The sequence below is a fragment of the Manihot esculenta genome, chromosome 6 (assembly GCF_001659605.2).
Source record: "Manihot esculenta cultivar AM560-2 chromosome 6, M.esculenta_v8, whole genome shotgun sequence".
NCBI lineage: Eukaryota > Viridiplantae > Streptophyta > Magnoliopsida > Malpighiales > Euphorbiaceae > Manihot > Manihot esculenta.
Window position 1 is genome coordinate 4,985,010 of NC_035166.2, and position 16,797 is coordinate 5,001,806.

General features: G+C 40.7%; 1 protein-coding gene across 1 annotated transcript; it reads right to left on the bottom strand.

Annotated features, from left to right (window-relative positions):
* Window positions 1-1,017: 1,017 nt before the first annotated feature.
* LOC110618048 (protein YIP4b) lies at window positions 1,018-5,877 on the bottom strand. The gene is made up of 3 exons (XM_021761064.2): window positions 5,179-5,877; window positions 2,725-2,799; window positions 1,018-1,406 (listed from the first exon to the last, which is right to left on the bottom strand). Exons 1-3 carry the CDS (start codon window positions 5,674-5,676, stop codon window positions 1,146-1,148), a joined length of 834 nt encoding a protein of 277 aa, XP_021616756.1. The 5' UTR covers window positions 5,677-5,877; the 3' UTR covers window positions 1,018-1,145.
* Window positions 5,878-16,797: the final 10,920 nt, after the last annotated feature.

Here is a 16,797-nt window from a genome sequence, read left to right on the forward strand (position 1 = left end):
TATTAAGGTTCAAAAGCACATGTGCTTATAAATTCATATGCTAGCTTGTACATATGCTTGTTAAACTAAAATTATTTTATTTTAAATTTATTATTTTTATACTAAATCTCATTAGAGTTATGAATACATTGAACTATTTGTGAGTTACTCAATAAAATCCTAACACATTTGCTAAATAAACCAAAATGAAATTTAGTTGAAAACTTATCCATTTAGAAGTTGTGTGTAAAACTAATTGTGCCAGGAAGATGAAGTTTTATTTTTGTTTCCTATTTAGTTTATCTTTTCAAATTAGCTTTATGTTTTATTTTTCTATTTTAAATAGAAGTGTATTTTCTTATTTTGGTAATTTATCTTAATTAGACTATTTTGTAGGCTTATAAATAGACATCCATGTTATGTAATTTTCAGTTGTTAATTCATATTCAGATTAGTTTCTACTCGACTTTCATTACTTTTACTAAAATGTATCCAATACTAACTTATCATCCTATTCTAAAGACGTGTGATTGCTACATCTTTTTCCTGTAATTTTTATGGTGACTTTGTCTTATAACACTAAAGTTTCTTTAAACTTTTTTATCATTAAACGCTGAAATTCATTTATTATATCAATATTTTAATATACCTTAGTGTTTTCAAACTATCGAATAAAATTTTCAATGGTTGTCTTTTAGGCACATTAATACGTTAGCATTCTGAATTATTTTCAGCTACTTGCAAAAAATTTAAAAGCTTAAAATGCTATTTGAAAAAGTATATAGAACTTAATAACTATTATGTTTGACCTGATCTTAAATGACTTGAGATCTTTACCGACATTAATGGCTACAAGTTTAAGATACCAATTTGGCACACAAGTTAAACTGTAACTTCAAATATCACACTTAAGACTTAAACCTACTCTTTCAAGAACCAGAGCCTCCTAAAATCACCACTTTAATAACAAGTGGAATGCAGAACCAGATTAAAGCTGTGTAGTGTTACTAATATTGGCAGATTTGAGCCTCCATAACATGAGTAGAACATAGATTTTTTGTTAAAAAAAATACAGTTACATAAGAAGAAAAATAACCATTGCAAAAATTCGTATGTACTGTAGTTCAATCTTTCCGGAAATCTTCACAATAAGGTTTGTTGTTGCATTAATTAATGGCAATAATGAGGAAACCAACAGATACGTACATAAGAAAAACAGGGTAAAGAGCAAGAGCCTTTCTTCTTGGGTTGACAGCTGAGCTCATGAATGGATAGGCAGCCCATGAGCTCCAAGCCAATGTCACACACGCAACCACCACTTTTATTATCACATTGTCCTTCAACATACAGATTACGGCTCCAACGTCCAAAGGGAAGAGACAATATCCCAGAAGACTCAGACTTTGGAAGAAAATTATGTGTCCACCCTGAAGACCACAAATATGATTATATGATTGTCATGCTTGAATTATGGAAATAAAATGCCAAAAAACATCAAGAAACCCGTCCTAAAATTCTTCTATTCTACACAGCAAAGGTGCTCAACATTCACAAACTATTATTTACTCATTTGAACTCTAATGAGTTGCTGCATATTGATTCCATCAGATGAATAGGTCCATCCATCCAAAAATTGCAAATTTGCTGTTGTTTAGGAAAAAAGACATCATTACCTCATAATTAAACCAAATTTACCATTTCTGTCCACTTAATTACTCTCTCTCTCTCTCTCCCTCTCTCTCTCTCTGTCTCTCTCTTCCAAGATCAACTAACCCAATTAACCAAAAAAACAAAAAGCCAGACGGGGAGAAAATGCTCTAATATAGACACCATTTGAGTACATGTGAAATAGGTTGGCCCCAGATATTTTATCTATGAAGTCTAGGTCAATATACTCAAAGACTACCAGGTTATGGCTTCTTAGTTTTTTGGCAACTATAATAATGAATCAATGATAGTGAGACTTTGTAATCCTCATAATGGTATATGCAAATGGTGATTTCAGTATCAGAGGAGAGAGCTTGCTTTGCAGCCATAGAAGTGGATTTGCAGCAGCGTCAGCAACGATGCTGCACCAAGTTGGACTAGAATTGAATGAAGAGGCATTGTTGGGGATGAAACTCTTTGCTCTTATGGTTGCAGTGCAAATTTTATTGCCATTGTCAAGCCACTGCTAGATGTTAGTGCCTTGCAAGTGACTCATGTACGCAGACTAGCATTGGAACAAGTTAGGCATCATTATCAAATAAAAACCTCCATCACCATTGTTTTGTTTGGCAAGAGAGCAACTTGGGCAGCAATGTAAGAGAAAGGGAGATGGAAAGAATGAAAAAGTAGACAGTGGAGGTGGAGGAACAGAGATGGCTGCAGTGGGTTTTGCCTGGGGATGGGCATCTGAATTTGGGTGTCTAGGAAGGGCTATTCTGGGAATAAAAAAATCATCTCTCATTTGACTGTTATTGACTAAGGGAATATGCCCAAAAGAATTGGACAAGGTGAATGAGTATATCCATTGATGTATATAGGCACGTGGTAATACAGTTTTCAAAATATGGGAACCTAGTCATTAGTATTGGAAAATGCAAGGGACTAAATTGTATTTCTCCCTAAAAATTTAGAAGTTTCTCCACCTAAACAACACATTGATTGAGCATGAGAATATGTGCTTATGTGCACATATATATATATACATATAAAGTATAGAGAGAGAGAGAGAGAGAGAGAGAGAGAGAGAGAGAGTATTACCAGTAGCAAAACATTCAGTGTCAAGATTACAGCACCAGCTGCAAGGAGTGCAAATGCAACAGCGAAAACCTCAGACTGAGAAATTACAATGAAAAATCTTTAGAGTCCATTTTTCATTTGACCAAAAAAAAAATGACACAACACTATGAGAGCCAACAGAGGTTGGCTTGGCTGATACACATAGAAATAGTCATAGGCAGAGGTCACCACTTCAAAACCAATGCATTCTCACATACCAAAAGGAAAGGTATAGGAAGAGCAAGTATTTTCATGAAAAATGAAACCTTTAGCATGCTTCTTCCTTGATAGTTGCATTGCAACCAAAATAAAGCATAAAAAGACATGCAATAGTCACAAAATGAAAAGGAACAAGATCAAAAGCAAACACAAAAGACATGAGAAAGAAATTAAATGTCACTTTATTTATATATGCTAGATCAGATAGATGTCTCGTAGAGCATATAAACATCAAGGATATGTGGTTCTTGACATAAATGAAAGAACCTAGTTGTTCTAAAATCATGCTTCAATATAAACACAAGTCCAATCAGACTCAGAAGTCTTCTTCAATAACATCAATCCTTCTTTTATTTTATTTTATTTTCGATCATGCGACAAGGTTTCAATTTAATAAGGTTAATAACAGAATCTTGATATTTTTCAATAATAGGGTGGGCTGGATTGCCAATGACAATAAGACAAAAAAGGATAGTGTAACAAAAATTCTAAGCTTTCTAGTTCTCTTCAGGATTACTTTAAGCTAATAGACTCCAGTCTATGATGTCTAACAGACTTCTAGAAAAGAACTTAATTCTATTTCTAGAAACTCGGTCCAAATCATCAACTAAACTGTATAGTACCATTTTCACAACCATCAACCATATCACCATCAATTAGCAGGAAAAAAAAAAGACCTCAAAATTGTAATTTAAATACCGTTTTTAGAGAATACCTGGCAGATTATGTTGCAATTGTAACAAATCAAGTTCTCTGTATTCTTTTTGTCAAAATATACCCCTTGCTTCCTTATTTAATAAACCCATATGTTACTGATGCAGTATGGGATCTTTTAATAGAGTTTATTATTAAGATTTATGTTTGAGAATGAAAAATGTTTTAAGAGTTATTCTACCCAGAGAATTTCTTTCTCTTTCTTTCCTCAGAATTGGTTTCTCTTGGTTCTTGTGTTCTTATGGTTCTCACTTCTCATAAGATATCTTATCAATACTCAAAGTCTCTGCAGTCTTCAGAGCCCCAAAGCTCCAAAGAGATTGTTTTGTCACTGCTTTCCTCAATTACTAATGATACCCATCGTAGCAGGTGGAACAAAAATTTGTCCAGACTGATTGGTAAGGTTACAGTTGTTATTTTATAAAAGACATAATTAACCATATCCAGTAATATAATATATGCGTACATATCAAGTTTTTTTTTTTTTTCAAACATCAACCATTGTAGTGCAGAAAATTAAAAATAATGATAATATATATGTTTGTCTTACACTTCAGGTAGCAATAGATATTTAAAAATTAATTTATGCTAGAAAAATCATTAATAAGAAATTTATTGGTAAAATACCAGTTTAAATTAATTGCAAGACTAACAAATCCTTGCTAATAAAGGTGACTCAACTTCTTGACGCTCACAGATAATCTTATAATTAAACAAAACTCAAAAAACTTGATGCACCCAACAGTCAAAAAATGATCAACTGGTTAACGGCTTGTTGATTAGCCAATGTCTAGAGTTCAGTTTAAAGGTTTACAGAACTATCTCCCCAGATACACCAAAATTTATGAATCATATCCTTAGGTATGACACGTTTACTAGATAAGCCTACTTTTTATGTGCTTACACAGCAAACAGTTCAATAGACAAATGTCAGATGAAACCAAGATATTAGAACAGCCAACCTCACATCTGACAAAATTCTCAACTTAAGATCAAGGTGAGAAGCTAAAGCAAATCCAGAAAAGATAAGAACTAATCTAATCCGGTGGTTTAACAATAATTGCATGAGAAGCAGATAACCGAACTGTCAGAGGCTGTGATCATTGAGCAAGTCATGAAATACGGTAAAGTGCTCAAACAATGTAACAAGTTACTGGGACAATCAAGTACAACTGGAACGTGTTTCTACAATGAAATCCCAATGCTTGCAACCCAAGTTCAAGACTGAAGGCATTGATAAAGAAATGTGAAACTCTAGGCTTAACAGGCATAAGGATTTAAAAGCACTCGATGAAATTGGAAAAACAGCATGCAAGAAAAAGGGAAGCTCGCATTAACTGCAGTAAGCAACGAGATAATACTAAAATTTTTGTTAATATTAGAGGTCCTTTAATGACAGTGGACAATTCAATACTCAGAAACTGCTCTTTTTTCTAATCACAAGAATATAAAAGCATAAATAGATTTTTCGCAAACAGAAACAAACAAATCAGAGTCAGTCACCTTCTTCACCGAAGCAGACCATGAGAGAGTAAGCCCCAGAAACACTATGAAGAAAAATGGGCCCCACAAATCCCAATCCCTCAAAGCCTTGCCTGGATCTTCTCTAAACGGGTTAGGAAATACCACCAGCTTCAAATTACTCACAATCCTCGACAGATCTCTCTTCACCGTATCCCAAACAGGCTCAGTCAACGTATTCGGAGATGACCCAAATCCGGACGCCCCAGCACTCGAATGAGAGTTAACTGTAGGTGAAGGCGGAGCCGGCGCAGCAGGAACAGATGGGACATACGACGGTTTCTGGTTTGTTGGTGGCAGTGGCGGGAGATTCGACTGAATGAATGGAGATGAAGAGACAGGGATTCGTGGCGGGCTAGGTGGGCGGGCTGGTAGGACCGTCGCCGGGCCGGATTGAACGCTGGCGTTGATTAGGTTCTCGATTTCATCGATGTCCGATTGGGAAGATGCGTGAAGAGGGATTGTGTCGCTGTGCGACATATTTTGTTCTTTGGTAAAAGTTTGCTTTCTTTTTCCTCGGGAAAGTGATGGAAAACTAGTAGATCTGTGAGGCGTGCAGACCGTTATCTGGAGAAAGAAAAGCGAAATCACCAAGAAAATTAGAAGGTTTGGGTTGGGTTGATTTGCTTCACTTGTTATTCTTGCGAAGGTTTCTGTTAGCCCGCAGTTTAAACGTACTCGTTAAAGAAAGCGTAATTAATTATATAGATGAAATTCCAACTGAGTCACTATACTTTTGCTGAGAGATCAAATAAATTCATAATTTTTTTAATTAAATTTTTATATTTTTATTGGAGAATTAAATAAGTTTTAATTTAATATAATATTTTTTTAATAATAAAATATTTTTTATCATAAATTTTAATTTTTATAATTTTAAAAATTATTTACTATCCCTATATATTTTTTGAAATTTTTATATTAATTAAAATATTAAAATTTTAATATCTCAAATTATAAAAAAAATAATATTTTATTAAAATATTATATTATATGAGAATTTATTTAATTATTAGTAAAAATATAGAGATTTAATTTATCAAAAAATTTAAATTTATTTTATTTGGCTCTTGAATAAAAATATGCAGTTTGGTTAGATTTATTTCTATAATTATTTAGTCCTCTAATTTTTAATATAATTGAAAAAAAATGAAATTTTGAAATTTTTACAATTTTATCATACACCATAAAATTGTCAAATTAAATTTTATATTTTTTAACATTTATTAATTATATCTATATCAAAAAATTATCACTCTGTTCCTTTTTAACGGCATATCAATTTAGTATATGGTTATTTTAAGAATGCCGTAAGAGTTATAGAACAAAGACTAGTTCTGAAGGACTAAACACAAACTAATTGAATGGCAATATATTTCTCAAAAAAGTTTTACTAGCATATCAGCAACTCTATTATCCTGCCCATTGCACAAATTCAAATGAGAAGTCTTGCAATAGTAGTAATAATATTCACAATGTTTGAAGGAAACTGAAGATCAGACTCAATCAATTTTAAAAAGAGAATATCAGTATCCATAGAATAATAAATGAGTGTGAGTTCTGAAAAAAGAATGGAGAGCTACAAGAATTGTACGAACATCTGCTGCCAAAGGAGAATAGCTCTAAACACGTTCAACACCCCAGGAAAAAACTAATCCTTCCAGTGTAAAACCCGGCTAGACTCCGGTATCGGAATTCCTACCGTCCGGTGGAATCTCGGATGTCGGAAACCTCTAGAAGGGTAAAATCATGTTTTTATAAAATGTTTTAAAGTATCTTAAGGTTTTAAGCAAAAAGGAAATTGAGTTTTAAAAGAAAAAAACTATGGAGACATTTCCAGGTTCGGCAGCCGAACCTCGAGTTCGGCCGCCGAACGTGGGATGGTTTAGGGGAGCAAGTTAGGCTTCCGAAAGTTTCAAAGGTTCGGCCGCCGAACCTCATGTTCGGCCGCCGAACTTGCATGAGTTTTGGAGGCACTTTAGGCTGCCGAAAGGTGGTCTGCCAGCCCCTATATAAGAGCTCCATGGCCGAAACGGGCGAATTTTCTCCCCATTTTCGGCCACGGTGAGTTCTTGCTCTCCCATGGTTCATTTTAGATGTTTTTCCTTCGATCTTCCATGTTTTAACAAGCTTTATGTTGATTTGAAGATATTTGAACAAAAAGAGCAAGTTTTGGAAACTTGGAGACTTAAGAGCGGATTTCTCCCCATCTCCGAGTTGGATCGCCTCTCCTCTCGTTCTTCAAGAGGTAAGAGTAGATCCATAGTTCATTTCATGTTTTAAGTAAGTTTTATGAAGATTTATGGGGTAGAAATGCATGTGTAGGTTTATGTTGAGTTTATGGTTAAATGTGTGTTTATGAGCAATGAATGTTGGATATGCATGTTTGATGTGTTGTAGATGGGGTTTAGGATAGTTTGAAGCCCCTAGGAGCTTGTATGCTTGAGTATGCATGTTGTAGAATAGGAAAATGCATGATTGAGTGAGTTGAGAGGCGTTTATGCATTGAGAGGCTGAGTTTCTGCCCTTTGGGAAGAACTCAGGTTCGGCAGCCGAAGGTTCTTTCGGCCGCCGAACCTGCCTTTGGTAGCATGTATCGGCTGCCGAACCCTGCCCCCGAAAGTGGACTTTCGGCTCTGGAAGGGAGTTTCGGCCGCCGAAGGTGCTGCCGAACATGCATGAGTTTCGTCTCTGGAGGGAACCTTCGGCCGCCGAAAGTCATGGCCGAAAGTGCCGCCGAAGGTGCATGACTTTCGGCTCTGGAGGGCCTTTCGGCCGTCGAACCTGCCGCCGAAAGTGCCCTGTTCAGCCCTCATTTGCATGATTTATGTGATTGTTTTAAGGTGTTTTAGGGGTTTTTGGGGAATATTTTAGAGTCATGTTCATGGATGTTTGGTCCCTCATTTGAGTCCACCTGTGTAGGTTCGAACCCGAGGAATCGAGGACCCCAGCAGTGAGTTAGCTGCTTCAGAGTCAGTAGAGCTTCAGCCAGAGGTGAGTGGAACTAAACTTAATATTTTAAATTGAGAAATTGAATGAAAGTTTTAGCATGATTCACGCATCATGAATGCCATGAGATATATTAGGGTGTTTGCATTAGAATTCACGAATATGTTGCATTGCATAATATGTTGTTGATGTGGATGAATGTTGAATGATCTATTAGCCCTCATATGTTATGACATGATGATATGATATGGAAGTTCAGGCGTGCCTGCACTACGCCCCTGGCACTATGTAAGAGAAAGACCGGGTGTGGCCTGCACTATGCCCCCAGCACAATTGGTTATGTATGATATGTTATGTAAAAGAGAAAGACCAGGTGTGGCCTGCACTACGCCCCTGGCATGATTGGAATATGTAGAAGGCTAAATGGTGACAAGTTCATCCTTGATGTGATTAGTTGTGATGTGATGCATTCCATGAAAGCATGAACTTTTAATATAAATGTTTTATTATTCTGCTCACTGGGCTCTAGTAGCTCACCCCACTCCTTTAACCCCAGGTTTGCAGGTACGGAATAGACCAGGAGGTCAAGAAGAGTAAAGTCATGGTCATGTAATAGTTAGCTGTGGACATGAATATGATGTAATGTAAAAGTATAGAATAGAAATGTAATGTAATGTTGCTTATGGAAGTTTAGAGTTGTGCTTGACCATAGTATGATTGCTAATCCCCTTGTGGTACATGATCTTAAATGTTAAATGATGATTATTGTAAACCAAGCTTATTGTATGTTATGATTTGTGCATGCACAGGTTAAGCTTGTTAGATGAATGAATGAATGATAAAATGAATGAAAGAGTCAATGATTGACTAATGAAAAGAAAAGTTTAAAATTTTATGTAATTGTTGATCATGTATGAGATTAAACAGGTATACAGGATGAATGTCAGGCTTGCTACGGGTCCCGGTGGCCTTATGCCGATCTGGATCCTAGCGCCGGTAGCGGTCCAGTTTTCGGGTCGTTACAGATTGGTATCAGAGCCCTAGGTTTATATGGTCGGACCTAGAGTGTCGGGCTCATAGATGTTCTAGAAGGCCAAGCACAATAGGAAAACCATGTTCACTAGGATAGGATGTAGAGTCCTGTCTTGAAATGATGATGTGAAATGCCATGATTTTATGCATGTACATTAATATTATGCTTTGATATGTGATGTATGTATTGCGGGTTCATGTGTTTGCACATGAACCATTTGATGCTAATGTTTATGAGATGTATGTTGTTTTTCAGAAAACAGGATGAGAGGAACTCGTCGATCTGCGCGATTGACTGGAGTACCACCCCAGGACGAGGGCACTGATGCCCATCCTCCTGCATTGCCAAGGGCAATGTCTAGCAGGTCTAGCAGGGAAAGAGCAGTAAGAGACCCTAGAAGGTCTTTGGATCTGGGTAGAAGCAGATCAGTAAGGGGAACAGTTCAAGGAGGAATGTCAGGGGATGTGGGGGATGATATGGATGTGGATCAGAGGAGGGATGGCAGTCTTGGAGTGAGTATGTCGGAAGAGGGAATGGGAGAGTACCAAGGAGGCACTCAGGCCTTGGGATTTGTTCAGCCACCTTACTACCCACCCTTTTCACATAATCCCGGGTATTCGATGGGAGGTACATCGGATTACCCCAGTTTTAACCCTTATCACTCTCAGATGCCATACCCACCTTTTTACCCACCGTACCCACAGTACCCTATGTACATGCCCCCATCTTTCTATCCAGGTACAGCAAACCCTACCCCAGGGGATGCTACACCTCCTCCACCAGCAGCAGCACCTACTGTCCCAGTAACCCAAATGCCTAAGCCTAGCTCATCTGGAGGGAGCAAGGTCAAGATGACCGATTACATGAAGCTGGGTGCTCCCCAGTTTGAAACCGGTGATGACCCGTTTGTGTACCTTGAGAGGGTCAAGACAATTACAGATGAGATAGGAGCTGATGACAGTAGAGCCATTCAGATGGCTGGGTTCACACTAAAATGCAAGAAGGCTCGAGAGTGGTTTAAGAACTATGTGAACCCGAGGTTGGACAGCCTATCATGGGAGGAGTTTGCAAATAAGTTTGCAGGATGGGCTTTCCCTGACAGTTCAAGAGAATTGAAGATGATTGAGTTCGAGCAGCTGAGGCAGACGGATGAGATGAGTGTGGATGAGTTCACAGACAGGTTTTTGGAGCTGTTGCCGTTTGCCGGGCAAAATCTGGATACAGATTAGAAAAAGTCAAGGAGGTATATCATGAAGCTCCATTCCAGGTATTCCTCCTTGATTCAGTCAGCAGAGAGGGAGAGTTTCCATGCCATAGTGGATATGGCCCGGAGGATGGAGCCTTTGTGGAACCGTCTCAGCAGACAGCTTCTGGTAGTGTGGCTCAGCCAGTAGCACCAGCCGCGACTCAGGCTAGTGGCAGAGGCAGAGGAAGAGGGGCAGCCTCTTCTTCAGCGGGTTTCAGGGGTGAGGGCCTGTCAGCTCCAGCACGGATCTTCACCATGACTCAGCAGGAGGCAAACACATCCAACACCGTGGTGTCAGGTAATCTCATCATTGGTTGTTCTGATGTGTATGCATTAATGGACCCTGGTGCATCTCATTCTTTCATTGCTCCGAGGGCCGTCGAGAGGTTGGGATTGATGGTCTCTGGGTTAGAGTGTCCCCTATGGGTCAGTGGACCCAAGTGTGACCCGTCAGTGGCAGAGTCAGTCTACCAGTATAGTCCAGTTTTTGTTGAGGGAAGATGCCTTTCTGCCGACCTTGTGGTTCTAGATTTGACAGATTTTGACGTCATTCTAGGGATGGATTGGCTATCTACCCATGGTGCTACCTTGGACTGCAGAGACAAGGTAGTCAAGTTCAGATGTCAGGATGGGTCAGAGGTTGTCTTCAGAGGAGACAGGGGGAGTACACCTAGAGGTTTGATATCAGCCCTACAGGCTCGTAGGCTGCTAAGGAGAGGTTGTCAGGGTTTTCTAGCTCATGTGAGAGAGCTGGATAGTCATGTCAGAGAGCCCGCCTCAGTGCCAGTGGTCAGAGAGTTCTTAGATGTTTTTCCAGACGAGCTGCCAGGTTTACCACCTGCTAGGGAGATAGAGTTTGAAATTGAATTGATGCCTGGAACTAGACCGATCTTTATCCCTCCCTACAGGATGGCACCAGCAGAATTGAAAGAGCTTAAGGAGCAGTTGCAAGAGCTGGTAGTGTCATACCCGGCTGAAGTCCGGCATCGAAATTCTACTTTCTGGTGGAGTCCAAGATGTCGGAAGTCTCTAGACGGGTTCGCTTTATGTTTTTCTACCATGTTTTGATATGTTCATTAAGTTTTACGCATAAGGAAATGAGTTTTTGAGTGAAATGAACCAAGGCAGAAAAGTCAGGTTCGGCCGCCGAAGTTGAGGTTCGGCCGCCGAACATGCATGGCTTTCGGTTTCACATGTGGCCGCCGAAGGTGGTCTGGCCAGCCACCTATAAATGGCCCTCAGTCGGTTGAAGCGGTAAGAGCGCCGTTTCTTTCACTTGCTGAGGTGAAACTTTGTCCTTTGTGAGTATTCTTTTATGTTTTCATGAAATCATGCAAAGATTTGAGTAGTTTTCATGATTATTTGAAGGTTTTAAGCTAAACACTCAAAGTTTTGAAGGTTGGAGAGTTTGAAGGCAAGTTGCTCCAAAACTCCACGTTAGGATCCTTCATCTACTTGCTTTCACGAGGTAAGTGAAGATCCGGAGCTTGTTTTTATGTTTTCTGAAGGTTTTATGGGGTTGATGGAGAGAGGTGCATGAATAGGGTTATGTGTGAGGTGTTGATGATTTTGTGCATAGAACCTGTTTCTGTGTTGTTTGTGTTGTGTTTTTGGGGTTTTAAGGTAGTTTCTGACCCCTTTGAGCATATACATGAGTGTATGCAAGTGGAAGTATTGAGGTGTGTGAAGTGGAGTGAGTTTTGTGCATTGGGCGAGAGGCAGGGCAAGTTTCTGCCCTGCTGATGAACTCAGGTTCGGCAGCCGAAGGTACATTCGGCCGCCGAACCCCTGAGGAGAAGAGAGGAGGTGGCTTCGGCTGCCCAAACTTGCCCCCGAGCTTTTGGACTTTCGGCTCTGGAGGGAAGTTCGGCCGCAGAAGGTGCCGCCGAAGGTTAGAGACTTTCGTCTCTGGAGTGCCTTTCAGCCTCCGACACTTGCCCCCGAAAGGGTTCGGCAGCTGAAAGTGGAAGTTCGCCCGCCGAAGGTGCTTGAGTTTCGTCTCTGGAGAGGACTTTCGGCCGCCGAACCTGCCGCCGAAAGTGTTCTGTCCAGCTTTCCTTTGCATATTTTGCATGGATGTTAGAGTGAGTTTAAGGGGATTCTTGGGGAGTTTCATAGTGTTGTGCATAAGCTAGTTTGATCCCTCATTTGAGTCCATCTGTATAGGTACAGACCAGAGGAACCAGAGAGAGCAGCAGTGAGTACTGCTCCAGAGTTTTCAGAGCCTGCAGAGTCAGTCAGTCTAGATAGCCAGAGGTGAGTGGAGCTAACCTTTACTCTTTTTAGTGCACAATGGAATGTTTTAGCATATCTCATGCATCATGATTATGCAATAGGTTGATTGCATTAGTATCCACGAATATGTTGCATTGCATAGTAACTTGTTGATGTGGGTGAATGCTGAATGATCCAATAGTCTCAGACAGGAAGTCCAGGAGCCTTTGACTACGCCCTGGCAGGTATAGTAAAGACCAGGAGCCTTTGACTACGCCCTGGCAGTTATAGTAAAGACCAGGAGCCTTTGACTACGCCCTGGCAATGGTAAGTACAGTACATCTTGAGTCAGAGAGAGCTGAATTTGCGGCAGAGAAGATGGGTAGAATTGCTCAGTGATTATGATTGTAAGATCCAGTATCATCCGGGTAAGGCGAATGTTGTGGCAGACGCCCTAAGCCGGAAGTCACTAGGCAGTTTATCCCATATAGCAGCAGAGCGGAGACCAGTAGTGATGGAGCTTTATAAGCTCTTAGAAGAAGGGTTACAGCTAGAGTTTTCTGGTACAGGTGCATTGATCGCACAGATGAGAGTGACACCTGTGTTTCTAGAGCAGATAGCTCAGAGACAGCACGAGGACCCAGAGTTGATGAAAATTGCCAGGACTGTTCAGTCAGGCAACAATGCAGAGTTCAGATTTGACAACAAAGGGATCCTCCGTTATGGAAGTCTACTTTGTGTACCAGATAGGAGCAGTGTAAAGGAAGACATTATGAGGGAAGCTCATAATGCAAGGTATAGTGTTCACCCAGGGAGCCACCAAGATGTACCAGGATTTCAAAAGGGTCTATTGGTGGCCAGCCATGAAGAAAGAAGTGGCGCAGTTTGTGACAGCCTGTGAGGTTTGCAAGAGGGTGAAACTAGAGCATCAGAAACCCGCTGGAATGCTTAACCCATTGCCGATTCCAGAATGGAAATGGGAGAACATAGCCATGGATTTTGTAGTGGGTTTACCAGCAACGTCCAACAGGATAGACTCTATATGGGTGATTGTGGACAGACTCACGAAATCTGCTCATTTTCTTCCAGTATGAAGTAACTATTCTGTGGATAAGTTGGCACAGGTCTATCTGGATGAGATCGTGAGATTACATGGAGTTCCAGTGTCTATAGTTTCAGACAGAGGACCTCAGTTCACCTCCAGATTTTGGCGAAGTCTGCAGAGTGCGATGGGCACGAGATTGGATTTTAGCACTGCTTTCCACCCACAGACTGATGGACAGTCAGAGAGGACCATCCAGACCATAGAGGATATGCTTCGACTGTGTGTGTTAGACTTTGGCGGTTCTTGAAGGCAGCATCTACCTTTGGTGGAGTTTGCCTACAATAACAGCCATCATGCTAGCATAGGGATGGCGCCTTATGAAGCTTTGTATGGGCGAAAGTGCAGATCCCCTATTTTCTGGGAAGAGATAGGAGAGAAGGCTCTTGCAGGGCCAGAGTTAGTAGAGATTACCAGTAGAGTGGTGCCCATAATCAGAGAGAGAATCAGAACAGCGCAGAGTAGACAGAAAAGTTATGCAGACGTTCGCAGAAAACAGTTAGAGTTCCAGGAAGGTAATTGGGTATTGCTGAAAGTGTCTCCAATGAAAGGAGTGGTTCATTTTGGAAAGAAGGGTAAGTTAGCCCCACGATACATTGGCCCCTTTGAGATTTTGCAGCGGGTCGGGAATGTGTCGTATAAGCTAGATTTACCTGCTTCTATGGAAAGAATTCACCCGGTATTTCATGTTTCTATGCTATGGCAGTTTGTGTCAGATCCGAATCAGGTTCTGAGTGAGCCTGAGGTGGAGATTCTTACAGATCTCACCTATATAGAGCAGCCAGTGCGGATTCTGGACACACAGATCAGATAGCTAAGGAACAAAGAGATCCCAATGGTGAAAGTTCTGTGGAACCATCATAATCTAGAAGAGTGCACCTGGGAGACGCGGGAGTTGATGCTCCAGCAGTATCCATATTTATTTTGAGGTTAGTTTCCTCCTTTTCATGTGTTACTTGTTTGTTTTGGAACATTCGAGGATGAATGTTCTTAAGGGGGGGAGAATGTAATACCCGGCTGGAGTCCGGCATCGGAATTCTACTTTCTGGTGGAGTCCAGGATGTCGGAAGTCTCTAGACGGGTTCGCTTTATGTTTTTCTACCATGTTTTGATATGTTCATTAAGTTTTACGCATAAGGAAATGAGTTTTTGAGTGAAATGAACCAAGGCAGAAAAGCCAGGTTCGGCCGCCGAAGTTGAGGTTCGGCCATCGAACATGCATGGCTTTCGGTTTCACGTGTGGCCGCCGAAGATGGTCTGGCCAGCCACCTATAAATGGCCCTCAGTCGGTTGAAGCGGTAAGAGCGCCGTTTCTTTCACTTGCTGAGGTGAAACTCTGTCCTTTGTGAGTATTCTTTTATGTTTTCATGAAATCATGCAAAGATTTGAGTAGTTTTCATGATTATTTGAAGGTTTTAAGCTAAACACTCAAAGTTTTGAAGGTTGGAGAGTTTGAAGGCAAGTTGCTCCAAAACTCCACGTTAGGATCCTTCATCTACTTGTTTTCACGAGGTAAGTGAAGATCCGGAGCTTGTTTTTATGTTTTCTGAAGGTTTTATGGGGTTGATGGAGAGAGGTGCATGAATAGGGTTATGTGTGAGGTGTTGATGATTTTGTGCATAGAACCTGTTTCTGTGTTGTTTGTGTTGTGTTTTTGGGGTTTTAAGGTAGTTTCTGACCCCTTTGAGCATATACATGAGTGTATGCAAGTGGAAGTATTGAGGAGTGTGAAGTGGAGTGAGTTTTATGCATTGGGCGAGAGGCAGGGCAAGTTTATGCCCTGCTGATGAACTCAGGTTCGGCAGCCGAAGGTACATTCGGCCGCCGAACCCCTGAGGAGAAGAGAAGAGGTGGCTTCGGCTGCTCAAACTTGCCCCCGAGCTTTTGGACTTTCGGCTCTGGAGGGAAGTTCGGCCGCAGAAGGTGCCGCCGAAGGTTAGAGACTTTCGTCTCTGGAGTGCCTTTCAGCCTCCGAAACTTGCCCCCGAAAGGGTTCGACAGCCGAAAGTGGAAGTTCGGCCGCCGAAGGTGCTTGAGTTTCGTCTCTGGAGAGGACTTTCGGCCGCCGAACCTGCCGCCGAAAGTGTTCTGTCCAGCTTTCCTTTGCATGTTTTGCATGGATGTTAGAGTGAGTTTAAGGGGATTCTTGGGGAGTTTCATAGTGTTGTGCATAAGCTAGTTTGGTCCCTCATTTGAGTCCATCTGTATAGGTACATACCAGAGGAACCAGAGAGAGCAGCAGTGAGTACTGCTCCAGAGTTTTCAGAGCCTGCAGAGTCAGTCAGTCCAGATAGCCAGAGGTGAGTGGAGCTAACCTTTACTCTTTTCAGTGCACAATGGAATGTTTTAGCATATCTCATGCATCATGATTATGCAATAGGTTGATTGCATTAGTATCCTCGAATATGTTGCATTGTATAGTAACTTGTTGATGTGGGTGAATGCTGAATGATCCAATAGTCTCAGATAGGAAGTCCAGGAGCCTTTGACTACGCCCTGGCAGGTATAGTAAAGACCAGGAGCCTTTGACTACGCCCTGGCAGTTATAGTAAAGACCAGGAGCCTTTGACTACGCCCTGGCAATGGTAAGTACAGAGGTGTTATATACACATATACATATATGACAGGAAGACCAGGTGCTCGATTCTACGCCCTGGCACAGAGTTATTGGGACTATGTGGTGACAGGTTTACTCTTGATGTGGATTGACTGTGTTATGACGCATTCCATGAGATCATGTTTTACTGAGATGTTTTACTGTTCTACTCACTGGGCTATAGAGCTCATCCCACTCCCTTAACCCCAGTTTTGCAGGTTCAGTGTACAGTGTACAGGGACAGTCCAGCAGAGTACAGAAAGAGTAAAGAGATTTGTAATATCTTAGAGTGGACATGTAATATTAAAGAGATGTACTAATTGTGTATAAAGTTAAAAATGTGCTTGACTTAGTGATGTATGTTTTGTACATGATCTGGATATGTATCTATGTTTTACAGCGTATGTGAAAAAAACCAGGCTTAACAGGTATGAGTTCACCCATCTAGAGCAAGCTCTAGT